General features: G+C 36.2%; 1 protein-coding gene across 1 annotated transcript; it reads right to left on the reverse strand.

Annotated features, from left to right (window-relative positions):
* Positions 1 to 412: 412 nt before the first annotated feature.
* LOC113971993 (lipase member H-like) lies at positions 413 to 16,525 on the reverse strand. Its single transcript, XM_027692613.1, has 10 exons — positions 16,323 to 16,525; positions 12,895 to 13,271; positions 11,206 to 11,314; positions 10,429 to 10,530; positions 9,294 to 9,383; positions 7,525 to 7,692; positions 5,885 to 5,977; positions 4,981 to 5,092; positions 4,449 to 4,622; positions 413 to 1,160 (listed from the first exon to the last, which is right to left on the reverse strand). Exons 1-10 carry the CDS (start codon positions 16,399 to 16,401, stop codon positions 1,073 to 1,075), a joined length of 1,392 nt encoding a protein of 463 aa, XP_027548414.1. The 5' UTR covers positions 16,402 to 16,525; the 3' UTR covers positions 413 to 1,072.
* Between the last annotated feature and the right edge of the window lie 3,562 nt (positions 16,526 to 20,087).

Genomic DNA, 20,087 nt, shown 5'->3' on the forward strand with positions numbered 1-20,087 from the left:
TTGGACATCCCATTCCATTGACATTCAGATGAAATTGTTTAAAAGGTTCAACCAAGTGTTGCTGTCAACAGCAGGGACAGCAGGGTCACAGGAAAGAAAGGAAAAGGATAATGTCATTCCTTTACATGAGAAACCAGTGTTAAATACAACAACCTTACAGAAGAAAAATACAGCTTTCTGTTCTTCAATCAGTTCCATCAGGAAAGGGACTGGGACTGGAAAACATTTTTCTGAACTGAAGGAGAAAATCTTTATGTAGCATTTAGTCCTGTTCACATCCCAATAGGTGAAAAGCTGTCATCAATCTCAACCTGAGCAGCACCTCTAATTCCAAGAGGCCCAACCAGCAACAGAATTAAAATGCATTTATTTCACCTTTAAGTTATTCTATTCAAAACAGACTTTAGAATTGCTTCATATCTCAAACAACTCTGCCCTGTCTGTAGCTTTCTTAAAAAACATAAAGCTGAATGTTGCAATAACATTCATCTACAATGGGCATAAAGACAACTGATTTAAATACCAAATTTATATATGTGCTCACAAATATTACTGTTGCAGTTCTCAGACTGAGACATTATATAATGAGAAAACATGGATTCATTTATCCAATGAACACAGCACAGCAAAACTGCTGTGTATTAGATCTATAGATCACATGTGCAGTATATTAAATTCACTTAGTAGACAGATAATTATGTCTCCATGTAAAAGCCATTACAAATAATAAATAATTAAATATACGTAAGACAAATAATGTGCCAGGATTATGCAGATAATTCATATTTAATTCAGTAGTTGCTTCACTGCTAACAAATAATGATGAACAGACCATTGGACGTTCTCCACCATGATACATTTACTTTATTTGAATAATTTCCCAAACACATACATGTCCAAACTTCTCAATTAATTTCAGCCTAAGGCACTTAAAGCAAGTAATGTATATTACCAGGTAGACTTGAAAATAAATCTAGCTTATCTCATTTCCTTTCTCATTGCAGTCTTTATCCTGAGGAAGCATCAAAATGTCACTGCTGTAAGAGAAATTAAGTTAGTAGTAGCTGTCTCTTCATGTACCCTTCTCAGAGCAAGGGATAGGTTTGAAGGTCAGTTCAGTGTTCTCCATCAGTACAAAATCATATCTGCACAGCTGCAACCTACAAACGTAGGGAAAGAAAAAAAAATTGCACAACAAAAAAAGTTAACATTAACAGAAAAATATTCCTGTATTTGAATTATTAAACCTCCAGTATTTACCAGCTCTCAGAGTTGGTACTCAGAACGAGAAGTGTCTTCTTGTCTGAGTTTACACCCTATTTTATACATCCCTAGAGTAGTTTTGCCAGACTGTGAAAAACAACCATACGTCAGCTGGATGGTGCAAAGTGGCAGGAGTAAGAAGTGTATCACACTAGTCTTAAGTATGAGTATGCAACATTTCATCCATTACAGCTATTAATCTGCATCCAGAATAACTCTTTGGCACCATGGCACAAAATCTGCACAATTCCTGTTAACTCTGGGCCTGAATAATTTATTTTAAGTTCCCTAGGTAGGAAAGTGTCTCTGCTTCCATTTCACAGAGGAAAGTAGAAAACTACATCATAATATTTTCTCTTTCCCTTGCAATGACAGCATGTGTGAGGAAGTTTAATGCAAGAGAGTCGTTTGTCTTCTAAACACCTAGAAAACTCAGAACTGCATAATACTACACAAACATATAAAGAGGTCACAAAGGGAATCACAGATACACAAAATCTCACTTTTTGAGGTCAAAATAGATGCAACGCCTTTTAGGGCAGAGGCAGGTCACATTTCTGCCCTTCATGCACTGCTATAGATGAATTGTGAGAGATGATTTGAACAAGCAAGTGATTGCTATACACTCTGATGGCATCTCTAAGGGCATACAAGCTATGATGCTTATTTTATTTAAAATTATCTTCTCTGTTGCTCTGAACTCATAGATGTGGTTATACCACACAATACCCAACCTCAGCCCGGGATGTAGTGAAATACAGTGAAATAGAATTTCATCCAGTCCTTCATCCACAATTCGTTTTGATTTGAATATAATGGTTTATTATTATATTATTTCTGTAGTATTATTTTTATCTAGCCACAGGGGACAAAATACCTAGACAAACCATAATGATGAATTATAGAAATAAAAGCATATGATTTCCAACATATTGTATCCCATTTGAAGTGCAATCCGTCTCAGCTTGTGGTTATTGAGTATTAAGAATGCCTTATAGGAGAGCAGCCCCGAGCAAGGAGCAAAACACTAATAATGTTTTTGTTAGGTGAGGCTTTCATAATCCCTCACCCCATGTGGCTTCTCTGCTGTCTACTAAAACACATGGGTATTCCACACTCTTTTCTTAAAAAGACGTATTAATAAGGTCTTTTTTTATTTTCACTATTCTTGTTTTGGTTAAAAAACCCCAAGGTGTCTGGGGTAAGCATCTTTGGGACATTCACCTTCCCCATCGATTGAGTTTGAATTGACTGACAGGATCATAAGCTCTTTGGTATAGCTGACATCTGGACATGCACAAGTTAGCAAAGCTTTCTGGTTTCATGGGAGAGCAAAAATGATTTATCTCAGAATCCAGAAGAGTCTGAAAATTATATGCATCTTTTAGCACTTCCAAATTCACACACCATCTGTGTGGATAGTGGATAGTCAACCTAGCAGACAATTGTCAGTGATATTCCCCAAACTCCCACAGTTTGCTATTAACCCAGATCTGGGGAGACAGAGAATCCCATTGTCTTTTATCCCTGCACTTGGCCCCTGGTTTTTACCTATTACTTTCTTTAGAATAATTTAAATATTTTCAATGTAATTTCTAGTTGATCATCCTGTATTCAAGTAATTGTTGTAATTATATGAAACTAAGGTAAATACAGGTAATTATAATTACAATGAGCAATTATATAATTATGCCAACCAATAGTGTCGTAACATCTGCATTTAAATTCCCTTCACATTCTGATTCAATGCACTATTTTTCATTGCTATCTAAAAGTATCTAACGTGTCGATATGACTGCAATCTGATGAGGCTTCATGTGTAGGACTTCAGTGGATCCTGTATTAAAGCAGATCAAGTGCATTTTACTTTTAAACTAACAAGAGGCAGAATACAAGGAATGAAAACTCAAACCCAATAAGGGCTGTTCCCTGAAAACCTTTCTTATTTGCTAGATCATTATCTGAAAAGTCCCAAATGCTGACAGGTTTACATGAAATATATCTTCTGATTTATCACCATTAGGCTGAGAAGTAAAATTGAAATGTGATTTAGAACTTGGACTATCTCTCATCACCAAATGCCAGTTCACTGAGAGCTTTAGACTTATGACCTTCAACAAGTTAATAAAGTCAAGTATATGTACATTCTGGAGTACTATTTTGATTACTGAGTGTTTTGTTTCTTCCTAAGACTCTCCCATCCATCTCCTCCCCTTCCTCCATAAATATAAAATAGATTAATATAACAAGGTTTCATAATTTTTACAAAGTATCAGTACCCAATTCCTACTAGATTATTATCACACACCATATCAGAAAGCCTTAAATGTTATATCTCAAGTTAACAAAATATACTGACTTAAGAATTACTTGTAATATTATTCTCTCTCATTACTTATTTGATAACCATTTTTAGGTTTTTATTTTAAATTCTGACTTTCTTGAATCTTCCATTCATAAGAAACAAATTAACAACTCTCAAATAAAGTACACTTGCTACTCCTGGGTATTTCTTACCTATTCCATGTAATCTGCTATTTTCACAAGATGCAAATGTAAAATTTAATTGCTAGTGCTACTGTACAAAGTGACTCTGGAGGTTTAAAAAATGGACATATGGTAATACTGCTGAAGTATTCTAAACGAGAAATAATTAATTCAATTAAAAAAAAAGGGCAGATTATTTAATTTTAAGTGTAAGCAGATATAGACAGTGTTCTGGTCTTAGAAGGTCTTTACCTTCAGCAACAAGACTAAAAAACCTGTTCCAGTTACGCAGCAACTGAAGTGTTCCATTTCATGCCTGAGTGTGAAAAGCTGTGCACAGACACATGAGTAAAATCAGAAAAGTGTTTAATGGGATTTATCCTGTGGAGAAGAAGTTAACCATGCAGATGTGAGTCAGGCTGGTCCTTGAGAGTACATTGTGAGCAGACAGCAGCAGCAGCCTGCAGTGATGAGCAGCATGTGGGACATCTCAAGTACAGGGGTGCTGTGCACTAAATGTTAATGTACAGAGCAGCTCTTCCACAGGACAAATTTGATCATCAGTAGGATGAGAAGAACATTCATGCACTTAAGAATATGCAGTTAAAAAGCAATCAATACAGGGAAATGCACATTACAGAGGATATATCCCAAGCAGTTTAGTTGATACCCAACTTTAATACATGACAAACACTTACCTTTCTGGATTATTGAGAGATTTCAGGGTCATCTGGAGAATCCTAAGTTTGTGTTTTGGGCCTATTAAAGTCTTCGTAGAAAAGGTCAAGGAAATTTTTGATATTTTTTCAATGTCTTGGTAAAATCCAGTTAGTATTTTGACTCTCTTGTATTGCTGAAATGTTGAAGCTTCACTAAAGAAAAATATTATTTGTAGTCAGGTTTTTGTTAGCTGAGTAATATTCATTGTTGCTAAGCATTATTATTAAGATCAGAAATCTTGCCAGATGTATCAACTTCGAGCATTCAGAACAAGGACAGCTAGAACTGGATTCAAACCAGTTCCATGAAGGACCTGGGAAAGGACCAGTTCAGTATTAGAGGCATTGCCTCTTACGCTGAATTGTATTCAGGAAAAGGTGCCATGGCTAGGTGTTAACAACTTCATGATACTTTTTCAACTGACAAGTTAACGAGTTAAAAGGTTTATGAAACTCAGAAAATTAGTCCTATAAAGTGAGAAAATAGTTTTAAAGACAAAGCACTACATACCTACTCATCTCTGATTCTGCTGTGTTTCCAGCATAGTCTGTTATTTTAACTTTAATGAAACCTCTCCTAATGCTTTTATTCCAGGTAGTAATGTCCAGTAAGTAGTTGTACACTGCAAAAAGAAATAGAAAACCGCGAAAGTCAAAGAATGACCTCAACAAGATACAGTTGTTATTATCACCCTGTTAAAAGTATCCACTGGATGATGATACTTTTAATCTACCAGTTCAAAGGAGAATAAGAAAGCTATCGACAGAAATTACCTTCTACCAAGTGGCTACCTGGATTTCTGCCTAAGGAAAAACCATAAAATTAACTACCACACCTGGCCTTCTACCATACTTCTATAACCATCAAAAATACCGTAACTGTGCTCCCACAGTACACACAGTTAAAACTTCTTTTTTTTTTGGCATGTTGCTTTTTAACAGTGTCTCCTAGAAGACCAAGCCTCACCTTGTATGAAAAGCTTGTCCTGCTCAGGCTTACTGTTTCACTTCTTTTTTAGACCTCTTCTTTATTCTATTTCCTCAGGTTACCAAATATCCAAGGTAATTCTTAGGATTTAATTAATCAATACTCTCTTTTTTCAGACTGGTTTAGTAGAATAATTTTACTTCTTGACTTTGCAGATTTTCCCTTATATTTATGCTGTCATTACAATATTTCTCATTCTGTTCCATGTGCCTCCTCCTATGTCTGATAATATTTCTCCCCCTCTTTTCTCTCTTCTACCACCCCCACCCCAGAATATTTCCTTTCCTTCAGCAATGTTTTTTACACCATTTTACAAAGAGGCTAACGCTTACTTTCTACTTCTAACACACATTCACACCAGATCACCTAACAAACAACAGGCATAACTTCTTGTAAAGAGTTTTTATGTGTGTATTCAGTCACTCACTGCAGAATGGGTCTTGGTCCGAGGTATCAAAATAAGCTTTCGTTGGAGAATTATTTGCTATCAACCATTTTTTCCATCTATCAGCATGATAACCTGAAATCCAAAGTTTAAATATTTCATTTCAGACATTTAGCAAAATCATGATACGCATATAATTACATAAAAGAATCTCATCCAAAGTGAATAATTTGGCTTCAGTTTTCTTATATATTCTCTGAGAAAGAAAATTGACCTGGAAAATATGGGAATCACCTGAGTATAACAGAATGTATTATGCAAGTATTTAATTCCTCTAATATAGTAGTATCACCAAAATTGTCATTTTGTAACAATTATCTATTTATTCTAGAGTACTAATTCCAAAAAATAGTGCTTACAGAGCTAATAAAAACAAATCCAAAAAAAGTAGTCCACATATTTGCAGATAACAGACACAGAACAGCTTTCCTTTCTCTTTTGAATCATAAAGTAAATATTTTCAAACTATTTAGTCTATAACTGTAGATATTGTTTAATAAAATGTTACATAGTCTGTAAACCTCCTAATCTTATGGATTTAATGTAGAAAGAATTTTATACAATTCTACGGTTGTTGTGTTTGGGGCTTGATAACAGTCCTTGTTTCTAGAACGGATGATCGTATTCTCTCCCTCTTGATTTCCCTGCCTCGACTGGACAAGGAGAGCTAGTCCCAGGCTGCAGAGCTGCCACTGCATGGCAGCAAGCAGGAAAGACTGCAATAGAAGGCTGCTGCTTTTCCTCTCAGTTCCCAGATTCAGCTGCCTGCCATTTCTCCATAGTTTTTTTACAGTGGTTAAAAAAAAAAACAACCAAACAGAAATTTGGCAGCTGACTGGTGAAATATTTCTCCACCTCTAGCTTGGGTACTCTGTGTAAGTGCATCAGGGATAGTTGATAACCATGCTGGGAAAGTCCTGGAGTCTTTCTGCCCTGCTATAAGGTCCTGTTATGGTTAGGTTTTATTACGAAATAGTATATACATCTATTTATGTTTTTTCTTTGAACCTGATCTAACTAAGGTAGGGTGCACATCCTAGTGTAAGGATGTTAAAAAAAGACAAAGTACAAATTGAAAGTTAACTTTTAATTAAGTATTTTTGGAATTTCATTCTTAAGAAAACCCTGCCAACTAGAAAATGCTCACACTATTGTAGACTAGAACTTTTCAAACTGTCCTCAGATCCTCTCTAAGAGCAATAAAACCCCAAACAACTAAAACCCCTCCCAAATCAAAACTTGATTCCAAAAGAAGAGTCACAGAATCTCTAAGGTTGCTATAAACATTATTATTCCTAAATAAACCCACAAGTACTCTAGGGATGATAACACACTTTGGAAGCGTAAACTCATGAACTAACTAGAGAGGGGGAAACACTCTGAACCCATTTCAGTCTGGAAAGCATAATGATCAAAGATTAGGAACATTCAGCATCTGTGCCTAACAGAGATAACTTTAAAGTAGACAAAGCCATGAACTTTAAACTACTTTAACTATTGGCAGCTCTGGACATGATCAGGCTCTACATGATCCTACAGATCACTGGAATAACCCCAGGAAGAGCAAGTCTGGATTTCCCAAAAAATCTCATCCAGCCCAGAGCAGATATTGTAAGACTTACCCAGTACTGGACAGGACATCGGCTGGAAAGCATCACAATCAACACATTTTCCTCTCTTGTAATCCAAGTAAGACTTACAAGGATATGTTATGATGTCGCACTTTCTTTTCAAAGATGATAAGAAGAGGAAAACAGCTCTTTGATGGTCACACTTAAAATACTGAATTCCTTTAGGAAAGAAAAAAAAAAGAAAATAATATGTAATCATTTTTATTAATGAAGAAAAAGTGTTGTAAAAGTAGAATCATGGAATGGTTTGTGTTGGAAGGGACCTTAAAAATCACCTTGTTCCAACCTCCCTGCCTTGGGCAGGGACACCTTCCACTAGTCTAGGTTGCTCCAAGGCCCATCCAACCTGGCCTTGGACACTTCCTTGGACACTTCCAAGGGATGGGGCACCTGCAACTTCTCTGGCCAACCTGTGCCAGTGCTTTACCAGCCTCTGAGTGAAGAATTTCTTCCTAATATCAAATCTAAACCTTTCCTCTTTCAGTTTGAAACAATTGCACCTTGTCCTGACACTAGCGCAGCTTGTGAGAGCTACTGGAACCTGGCCAGTTCCTGAAAGGTCTCTTAGCTGTTATTTGGGTTTCTCTGACTCCAGCAATTCCCTGTTCAGCCTGACTGATGCTCAGCCCACCAGAATCTGCTGTAGCCACTGCTGCTGTTGCCAGTCACCTCTCCTACTTAAGCAATCCCCTTTCCCAAAGTCATTCTTAATTAGCCCCGCTTTTATTCCCTGGCTAGTTGAACACCAAGTGTATAGAGGGGATGCACACACACAAGTAGAAGAAACTGGAGACTATTTTGAATATTATAGACACAGATAAAAAGCTACAGGGTTTTATTTGTAAGAAATAGTCTGCTAAATCCTATAAAACTTACAGTTTTTTGTTATAAAGTACAAGTCTGAGTTAAAATTTGCCTTGTTGCATTCAGTGCGGGCAGTTTGGGCACAAAAATTACCATGAGGAACACTTGAGGGATTCTTCTCTCTAGTTGTCTGGGGTAATAAATTCCTTCCTTTCCTAACAAAACAAACTATGAGAATTATACAGATGAAGATGATGCTGAGTCTTAAGGGATTCTCCCATGCTCACAGACACACAAGGGGTAAAGCCCTGTGCCTTTGCAGCCAGTCTAATTGGTAGCAGCACTGTGAGGATTTGCAATAAGAAACATATACAGAAACAAACATATCCAAAAAGAGTAAACAAAAATGATGGGCAGCAACCTTGCCTAAGATTTGTGGAGCTTGAAATGAACAAAATTCTGCAGCAAAAGATCTTTTCTTAAAATGCTTTCCATCCAAGAGCCTAAAGGACCTGTCCAAAGCCTAGTTCGTCACTGCTGACCAGCAGGAACCTAAGACAGAGCTAAGACTTGGAAACTTTGCCTTCCATGTCATATGCAAGCGATCCAGACCAAACCACTTGGACATAAACATGTTCCCCCATACCTAGCCATATATAACCACAAAAGAATAATGATCACTACATGCAGATTGTGTATATAATGTAATAACATAATTCCACCATACCAATATTAATGATATGGTGGAATATGTATGCCCATAGGAAGATTCATATTTCAAAAACCAGTGTAAAATGTCTTTGTTATTTCTCATTTGCTGAGTTGGGATGAAAAGAAAGAGTATAGTGGTCTCAGCTCCCATATTTCCTAATATGTGCAGTGTACATTCAATTCAATTTAACCTTTTTTGATCTGACCTCAAGCGCTTCTCATTAATTAAACACATTTTTACTTACCGCTGAAAACTGTTTTTGGACAACCAGGCTGATCTGTTCCTCCATTTGGGTAGAAATCAATGGTTCCTAAAGGTTTCTTGAAACCTAGTGCTAAAGTAAGAACATCGTGAATCAGAAAACCATAAACAGAATTATGAAGTCAATTAATTATCATAACATTCACTACAAAGTAACATGGAGGTATTAAAGAAAACTTTTGTGATCATATTATTCTTTATTTCTGTAAATCAAAGTCATATTATGAATCAAAGTCATATTATTAACATATTATGTTTTTCTTTTTAAGAAAAATTATATATAAGTAAAAATGCTATACACAAATGTATACAAATTTGTGTAAGATTCCTACTGCCACAAAAGAGAAAGAACAGAAGCAGCTATAGCTGAGACATTATTTACACAAAGAAATTTATGAAATCCATGTTCTCTCCAGCAACCAAAATTCTTTCACAATGAAATTTTCATTAAAGTAAGATTTTCTATTTTTTGCATTTTGGATTCCAAAGTACACTAATATAAGCAGTATATCAAAGTAGAAAAATCTGTCTGTGTCCTATAAAAGTAAGCAAGATTCCATGAGTAAGATTTAATTCAATCTGACCTACCTTCCTTTTTACCATGCATTTATCCTTATTCACAAAATTGGAACATTACAAAAATTGGTATTTTGCAGCTTCACATATAAATTCGTATAGTAAAATGCTTAATTTTTAATATTATTAAAGAAACTGATATGAAACCACGCAAATAATGCAACAAGTGTGGTAGGTTTGAAAGGTTTACTTATGCTTTTGAGGAAAAAATTAAACCAGATTAAAGTACGGATAAAGCAGACTTTACAATGTTCTTCATTTTAACCTTAGAGTAACATGATTTAGAATTTTAAGCAGTGGCTCTGTACCATACTAACGTGATACAGCTGAGACTGGCTGTCTCAGAAGTGATTAATTCAGTGATAATCACATGCTTACAGCCTCTGTGTTCACATACATTAGAACAGCAAAGGAATGTTACCGATAACACAAAATACACTTCTGAAGCACTTTTTGGGTGTTACTGAAGTATCTTATCCCTTCTCTTTTGCTTTCCTGCCTTTCCTCAAGCTGAAAAAGGAAAGTTAAGGCTGTGTCATTACCATCAGTATCTGAATGAATTACATCAACAAACTGTGCATCGGTACGATCCAGTCTCCCCTCTGGTGGCTCGTGAGTGAATGAAGGGCCCGCTGGATCAAGACCTAAATGAAAACAACACTAACATTGTAAATTCTGGCCTCTGTTCCTGTACAGATATATAAAATACTAACATTTGAACATTATTTATCAATGACTTAATTTTCTTGGCATAAAAATGAAAATAAAACCCAGCACAATTCTTCTCTTCAACTTGCTAAGCAAAGCAAAGGTTTCTATGACAAGACTGATCAACCCATATCTTCTCTCTCTTCCTAATTAGTTGTGCTCATCTCCCATTTATTCAGATTAGTATAAGCCAACAGCATGAGGAATCAAATCAGGACAATGCATTTTGTCATTTTCCCCAGAAAATACCATACCTATTATGCGCTTCATAAAAATGAAATGCACAATTTAACTGCTCTCACCACCAGAACACAACTATTCAGAAACTCAGGTAGCATAGCATTGAAGTTAAGTGGCATTTAGATGCAGCACTCAATTTTCATTTGAGATACTAGAGGTAAAAAGGTTGGAAAATTTAATCTGTAATTTATGTCGTGAAGGCAGATTTTCACAATTTCCTGAACTTCCACCAGGGATATGTTTTTCCTCATGTATGTTAATAAATAGTCAGTTCTAATTTGTCAATATTTCAGTGCTAGCATCTATGTGATTTTCAACTATGGCAATATAAGGTACAACAGAATATGTGTATTGGGATTAAAAAAAATTACCTGTAATTCTGCCAAGTTTGCCATTATACTTCTGGCCAACAAAACCAGCCACATGAGCCCCAAGACTAACTCCAATCATATACATAGAGTCAAGAGAAGCTCCATGCACCTATCATGGGAAAAAAAAATCAAAACCACAACCATACACAGAGTTAACTGAAAAGAGATCAGTAGACATATTTAGTTTTCACTTTTTGTCACTACTCTCAGTTATATTTCTAACTTGCTAACAGTAAAAAAAATTACAAAGTTCTTTTCAGTATGCAATGCTGTATTAGTTAAAGTGTAGTAATTGTGAAATTCTTTAACTAGTAAAATGCAAAAAGGAAGCTTGAGTCATATTTCTCCTGAAGTGTCACACTAGTTAAAAGGGGAGCAGGGGAGGGAAGAGGAAGACATTTATCAGATTTAAGAAAGATGAACCAAAACCATGAACTAGGTAAACAAACTTCCCCTACTTTATCCTTCCAATAAAATAAATTACAAGCATAATACCATTAACAAATACTTATGCCACAAAACTGCTGAATGATGGTGCCAAACACACACCTGCTAGGAAGCCTTGAAATGCCCGTTCTACAAACCAGGTAGTATTAAAAAAAATCAAGAAACAACCCAAAACCTATTGAAGAATTCTGAAACAGTATCATCAGACCTGTTGGAATCCCTGTAAAATGATGGGATGACACACAGCATCTGATATATTAATATATGTCTCAAAATGAATAAAGAAAGGCCTCCCAATAGCTTGTAAGTGTGAAAGTCATGACGACTCGCACATGCTGTCATTGTTTTGCCAGGCAAATCTAAAATCAGCAACTAACCAAACAGTTGTATCAAGAAGTTTGTAAAATACACCTTTTTAAGCAACTCTGGATTGGATACTGTCCTTATAGCTCTTTTTTTTTTTTAATTCCATATCAATAAATTTACTGGCATAATTACAAATTGTTATCACTCTATCTAGCCCCAGAGGACAGATTCTGATAGGCTTTCTCTTCTTTCACCTCAGCCTTTCTCAAAATGTTAGGTTTTTTTACTCAAATTCCACGTGAATCTTTGATTATTGCACAGCAATGAAAATTTCTGAGAATGCCTGAGAAAAGAAGTGGTGAGAATGGAAGACAGCAAGTGATAAACAGCACAAACAAGATGATAATGTTTTATTCATTTGATCGAGCAAAAAATCAAAAGCCCAGTTAAGACCACTGGCATCAACTATTGTTTTCAGCAACTCCCTCCAGAGTCAAAAGTTTATATAATTTTGGAATTAATATTTCTACCTCTGTTTATGTTTTGCTTTTCATTTAAATGAAATTTAATTATAGTAGATTAATAGTAACAAGATTAGTGCAAAGCCTTTGTAAAATTTGAATGCTGCAAACTATTTGAATATCTCTCCCTTCACCTCCCCACTGGTGCATTCTCTCTCTAGAAGGTTTAAAATTTCCAACTGGCTAAAGAAATCAGATGCACTCTCAGACACACTTCAATGAAAGAGAAATAAGAACTCAGGCGAAGTTAGAGATATGCAATAATAACTGCATGTAAATTCAGTAAATACTTCTATAAAGAAACACCATTTGATACTGTTTACTGGACTTCTTTTTAGACATACTTTAAATATCCATTCCCACCTAAACTACTCTCTTGAAACTTATTCAGAACAGATGCAACGTTCTGCCTTACCAGCATCTGGTCAACGTAGTTCTTCAGTATTTCTGCAACTTTTCTGCAGTTTTCAACTGCAGTCAGGTAATTCACAGTTGTAGCACCACGATTCCAATCAACTATAATGAGATTAATATCGCCTGAAGACAGTAAAAGCTCCTTCATGTCACCTAGCCATGCTGGAGGAGACCCGGTCGGTCTGAAGCCATGAATAACAAAGACGGTTTTCTTGGTTGTATTAAGGTACTCAGATGCAGTAACATTGTGCTCAATGAGTCTCTCAGAACAGTCTGGATTGTCTGTGGTGTATAGGAGTAGCTGCACTCGGAGTTCCGTTCCAGACAAAGCATTGCCTATATTAAGATCTGTAAATTCAGGACATTTTTTCTCCTCGTCTGAAAAAGATGGAAATGTTATAGTCATTTGATGAGTTAGAGCAGCTGAAATACCATCTCTTCACTTCTCTTTTCATATTTTTCTGCTGAAAGTGAAGAACTTCCATTTTCTTCACTCCAGACCTTTGGAATGAGGTGACAAAAAGTGCGCTGGACAACAGGGAGCCACAGTTTAAGTAATGACTCTGCAGATACCACTATTCTCCTCTCAACCCTTCAAATACAAAATTATTCTAATTATTCCTGAACAATATATTTTCTCCATATAGATACAAATTAGTAGTCAGTGTTGATAAGATCATTTACTTCACCATCAAATTTGGGTTCTCAGAATTTTTTCACAACGGGTGTGTTGTATAAACAGGAAGACTGGCGTGGTTATTTCTTCCTCTTTGGGCCAGAGTGGCAGACCTGCCAACCTTTAGACCTTAATTGTTTGACCTATCAATAAGAAACAGCTGCCTGACAACATGGGGATAAACCAGAACCCTTTCCTTGTTTTGGATCACTATAAGGGCACCATTACCAAGAAACAAGAAAAGAAGAAACAAAGGATCTTGTTCTGAGTTTGAAAAAATAAGACTCTGAGGTCAGCGTACATAATGGCAAAAGCCAAACTGCAGTATTTAGCATTTCTGTCTGTACTCAGATAGTTGGGGTGTGCAAGCTTAAGCTGTAGATGAAGATTTTCAAGGAAGTCTAAAAAGACTTAATTTTTCCCCTGTCTGGTGTTCAACAACAGAAGTTAACCCTTTAAAAATAATCCTTTGGCTGCTGAGGTCACATTGTGTGGATAAACCAGCTTCAGGTCTTGGCACAACATTGACTCCTGTCACAGTTCTTCTCTAAGGCCTCTTCATCTTCACTGTGGTGTCACCTGGTTTTTGGCCAAAGAAATTTGGGCCAATCTCTTGACTTCAAGTGGGCTACGTTACTTTACACAAAGCTTTTGTCTGTCTGATTCTTGATGGCACCTTTCCCAATTCTTCTGTCATTAAAATACTCCTAAAACAAGTCAACTTTTTAAAAGCAAAAGTCAGAAGAGAAATAGTACCTACTCAGTTCCTTAAAAAATAATTTAAAGAGTAACCTGAATTTCTCAGAATTTTTGAGTCACAAGTTCTAGCTCTTCTCCTTTTCCCAGCTCTTCTCCTTTTCCCAGCAAGCACATAGCAGGCAGAACAAAATCCACCACATCTGAGAAGGACAGTGAACCTGCACCAGTCTATAAAGCTGTGAAGGGCAAGTACAGGTGGCTTACAAGGTACCTGAAAAATGTGTTCAGTACTATAGTTCAGATCTAAGCAAAGATAAAAAATGTGAATTATGTCACTTAAGGTGCAGTAAAGACACTAAAGACACTAATACACTAATTTAGGGAACTAGACCAATCACCTCTAATGCCAAACCATGTATCTGCAATGACTAGATTGGTCACCTCTAGACTGGATGTCACAAAAGCAAAGCAGACCTGAAGTTACAGAGTGTTAAAAATAGCCTCAAACTGCCTGCCTCAAATCAACCAAACAAAAGTTTCATGCCTATCATCACCTTATGACAATAAGTGCAATTATTAGGTGTGAAAAAAGGTGCAATTACTTATATTTCAAGAAAAATATCACTGTTCTCCTCATTTAGACACTGAAAAATTTAGGTAACTTTTGCTGAAATTACTGGACAGGTTATTGACTAACTAGTGATACAGGAAGCCAATTAATTTCATTGCTTGGACTTATCCAAAAGATGTTCGGAAACTGAGAGCTGTTCAGCTGCAGTGGCCTTGAATTTCGAGGAAAAAATAATCAAGAACCTGGTAAAATGCCATACATGTGACATGATATGAGATGTTAATACAATGTGTCACATTTGATCTCTAGTTTTCATATAATTATATATGATAATAAAACTGAAATATAAATTCTGTTACTCTAATGTCATCTACAAAGCTAAAATAAAAAACAATCACTTGATTAGAGTTTTGCTACTTGGATTCAAAGGTAAAACATGAAACTCTTTCAATTTTGCCTGGTGTTGTCCTTAAATAAATGTTTAATCACTGATCCTTATAATTTACCCCTTTGTATCTAATGTATAAAAGATTCAGGCTAAGATATTGTTCTATATGCATTTAAATATTTTTATTTTTTTATCATTTGGTTGGTAGAAATAAAAATTACTCCTTCTAAAGCCAGTGAAATGACAGTAAGATAAACCAGACACAGTCTGGTCCACAGGAGTGAGAAATCTATCACAAGGAAATTATTTTAACTGACAAAACCTATTTACTAGCTGGCAAAAGTCACAGGGAAGAAATTTATTTACTTATGGTGGAGAAATTACAGAAGTTATTTGAAAAGTAAATAGAAAAAAAGAAAAGATGGTATCTTTACTAGATTTACATATTTAGTACTCTGAATTGTTTAGTGGGGAGTCATTGGGGAAGGCTTTTCAAACTCTTATTCCTGGAAGGAATACCCAGGTGACCTTTGAGAACACTTGTTGGAGTAGTCACTCTATCTGTACAATCAGAACATCCACGCAGGCACTGGGCTGTTACACATGCAGTTTAAGTTTATAGATAGTTTTAATATTCCTTGTAAGCAATTCAAGAATCTTCTGTGGTTGAAAAGGGGAAAATCTCAAGTGTCCACTGTCTTTTATGTAACTAAATTTTGCTATTTAAAAGCATAACACATAACTTGAAAACCTGTTCACCTGTCAAACCAACAACAAACAATTAACTCACATTAGTATATTAAGACTGTTTCACAATTATGTCTGATTTGTACAAAGTGCACATACCTGACTGTGTCACTGGGCAAAGTACAGCCAGAGATAAAGTATCAGGCTTTGGCTTTGTTCTATTTACTTTAAAATGAAAACCTACTTCTCAGTTTCAAAGTGATTGAATTTTCTTTACTAATCATCGGCTCCATTAGGCATAAATCAAAAGGTTTAATCTTAATCTTTTGGCCAATTTAAATCAAGGAAGATTCATTTTTTTTAATGTTTGATTAAAGCCAAGATTGCAAATAAGCTAATGGTTCTTACCTGATTTCACCCAGTATATCAAACAGATGAAGAAACACAGTTTCAGCATGTGGAAATGGAGAAAAGCAATATGTAACATCCACAGACAAGTGGCAAATTGAGTGTTTCCTCACGCTAGATTTCTAACACAACTGCATGACACTAATGAAGTGAAGAAAGTAAAGCTGTTGTCAAGCTTCTGCAATTCATGACTCCTCCTATTGAATGACTTCAGTAGGTAGGGTCGTTTCCTTAAGGGTTGTGACTGATTTTTAATCTATTTCCCTCTCTGGCTATCAGCAGATTTACATGTAAGCAATCAACCTTATATATTACTGACAACTCCTACATGCATGGAATTTAGGAAATGGAGTAACCAGTGGTGTATCACATTAGAGACCCACTGTGTCTCTTTTTTTAAGTGTGTCACTGAGCTGCAATCAGGGGCAAAAGCAACTTAGAACAAAAAGTCATTCTGGTGACAGAAGCATTTTTTCATAAGAACTTGAAAATAATTCTGAGAACTGTATCTCCAGGGATTATTTTTGCGCAAAATTGTCTTCTGAGATTTTTCCACAGATTCATTCTCTAATCTAACTTCAGAGAAGGTCTGTGAAAGCCTCTCTGGAAGAGAGATGGAGTCCCACAAATCTCACCCAGGCATTGATTTGCTTGGGCATTGATTGTCTTTTGGCTGTCATTTAACTTCAATCCCTCTGTATCCCAGCTACAAAACAGATGAATAAATGTTTATTTTTGTGAAGCTCATTTATTTACAAATCAATTCCCTGGGTAAATACAAGGGGTCAGACTACAGCTTTTTTAAGTTTGTGGTGAGGCAAAGAGGCAGATGAAGCCTGTGTTATTCGTATGCAAAATCTGGATGCTCTAATTATCTGGACCTAATTATTTCCAGTGCAGGGGAAAGAAAAACATACCATAACCATTAAAATACGGGGCAAATACATCCTAGAAATGTGGGGTTTTTCACATAGTGCCTCCTTCACAGTGCTTCTAAACATAGAGTCTAGATCCACTTCTTTTCCTTCCACAACAGTTAAGGGTGTGGGTGTGTATGTGTGTTTCATTATTTAATTTTGAGTGATCAGTCTCTCCAGCTGGCTTTATGAATCTGAGCTGCTCAGCAGAGCTGTGCTGCACAAGCCTCTGCAGTGCACAGCCTTTAGGGGGTCTCTTCAAGGGCTTTCCTGCTTTGAATGCTGCCACAAGGAGAAAAAGATGCAGTATATCTGCTGGTATGAAAATCCACTCAGCTCAACAAGTGATCTCTTATTAAAGTTTTGTTTTGATTTCTCAAATACGTCACTTTATTTGGAGTAAAGTTCACTATGACAAGTCCTGTAATTCATTTGTGTTTCCTCTTTGTCTCAAATCTTTGGCACTTTGTCAAACTATTACTATAAAAGCACAACCCTACTGACACTATGTGTTGCTTAGAACAATATAGCTATTAAGTACTCAAGCTGAAAAAAAAAATTAAAAAAATTTAAAAATATATAAAAACTTCATTTTATTACAGTCCAAGATTGATATGACTTACAGGTAAGAGAATGGCCCCCAAAAGTTTTTGATAAAATAACAGCTAAAACCATTACAATGTGGTTTTCAAGATTAAGATCGAATTCTTACACAAGCCTTGATATGCTGATCTGTGGTCACATGCAAATAGTATTTCCCCTTCTAATCCTCTCTCTACACCCAAGGATGTCATAGTCTTGGGAAATTCCATTCTCAGAAAAACTCTCATTTCTCTTACGACTCAAGCCACTTCTACAGAAAAATTCTTCACTAACCACCAGCTTAAGAGAGCTGCTCCCTTTCAGGCAAGAGGAAGTCATACCCATCTTTTGCAATGTAGTATGTTTAACTATGAAAATAAGCTGTCTAAGGATTACAAACAGAAAAACTCTGACGTGGTGGAAGAAATGTAAAACTCATCATTTACTCTACGCTGAGGCTTGCTATTCCTGTAAATTGATAATCCCTTTCTAAATAGACTCGACAAGGTGGTAACTAATCATCCATTAGAAAATATGGGCACCAAGGCAAAAAACACCATCTACACTTTGGAAAATAAATTATTTAATAATTATTTTTCACATTGTTGTCATCATGAGGACTACTGAAAATGCACTCCTTTGTAAAATAACACTCAAAAATATATAATGAATGTTGAATGTGTGCATGTGCTTGAAACCTGTTTGTAGCAAGCATGCAGCCGTGGGTTATAGGGCAGGTGTAACTTCAGCTTTAAAGAGAGAAATCACATTCCAGTAATTTTTAATTATTGAGAAATGTACAACATCCAACACTGTACATGTGGATTTTATTAGTAACAATCATAATGCTTTACCATGCTGATGACTGAAACATTTGAGGGCTCTAAAGGTTTCGGAAGCATCTGCCACCCATCCGTACTCCAGCAGCGGCAGCACCCGCCTGCTCCCTTGGGTGGCACTGTGGGGAGCACAGTTTCCCAGCCCTGTTTTCACGTGGTTTTGTGGTTTTCTGGTAGTTCTCCACTGCTTGCTTTCAGTTTCACTCGGAGGAGAAGGAAATACTCTGTGGCCCACACACTTCTTCCCAGGGCTGCATTTCTGCGTAATTCATGCTTCCGCTGCTAGGCCTGACAACAACAACATTTTCCTCCTGTCAGCAAGGGAAACCCTGGAATAGAGTACCTTAAGATGTTGAAGTCCCCCCACAGAGCTCACACCCACTCACACATCACTCTTTTCTGACCTATTTCTCTATTTGGATTATGTATGTTGTATGCATTTGGTACCCTACGGACTGCAGGAATAAGCTGGCCACCTGCTGTGTTGTTCCAAGTTCAAACTTATAAAAACACTATACCTTGTTGGAATGCCTTGTTCCACATTGACTTTAAAATTGGTTAAACCAGGTCTAAAAAACTTGCAGATATGCATGCCTTTGCACTAACTATAGGCACTGAAGTTAAAAATGTTTATAAATGAAGAAATAAAAGAAATGCCATGTTTGGTTACCTTACACAAGAAATAACTGGCAGTTTAATCCTAAATCAGATTATGTCTCTGTTCTAACTTTGCCATGAAAAAATTGTCTCCTTTTTCCAACTATGCCAGTTGTAATAAAATAGGCCAGTTTTATTTTCAAACATTCTGTGGTATTTTATAGTTTGTCAGTCTTTTAATTGTATTAGCCTTAATGCATGAAAAATTAAACTCTTCAGAACTTCCTCTTCACAGAGTTAACAACTCAAGTTTCTATTTCTCTAGATGCACCATTTTTAGCACAACAGCACACAGTATAGAGTCCATTGAGTCAAGAATTTATTTATTATCAGATGACTCAACCAATGCCTTCAAATTTATCCTCTTCTCCATATCAGAATCAAGCTGCAAATGTTAAGACTTCACAGATTCCCCCTGAATTGGCCCTTCCACATTCAAGTGAATGTGAAGTGCACCTGGTGAATGAAAGACCCTCTGAAAGACTGAGAAAATGGCTAAATTGTGACAATGACATTAGTACTGAAGATAACAAAAGGAGACAGAGAGGATGGCCAAAACCACAAGGAGTGCTAAGCCAAGAAAAAGACACACTAATACTGGATAACTGGATACATCTTTTTTGTTTTCTAATTTTAATTGAGGGAAATGTTCATCTTTGAAACTTTATTCAAAAAGGAATGTTAAAGGTTCATGTTGTTTTTGAAATGTGTCATGCATAGAATCATAGAATATGCTGATTTGGAAGGGACCCATCAGGATTATTGAGTCC

The sequence above is a fragment of the Neopelma chrysocephalum genome, unplaced genomic scaffold (genome assembly GCF_003984885.1).
Source record: "Neopelma chrysocephalum unplaced genomic scaffold, ASM398488v2 Primary Assembly neopelma1_87, whole genome shotgun sequence".
Lineage (NCBI taxonomy): Eukaryota > Metazoa > Chordata > Aves > Passeriformes > Pipridae > Neopelma > Neopelma chrysocephalum.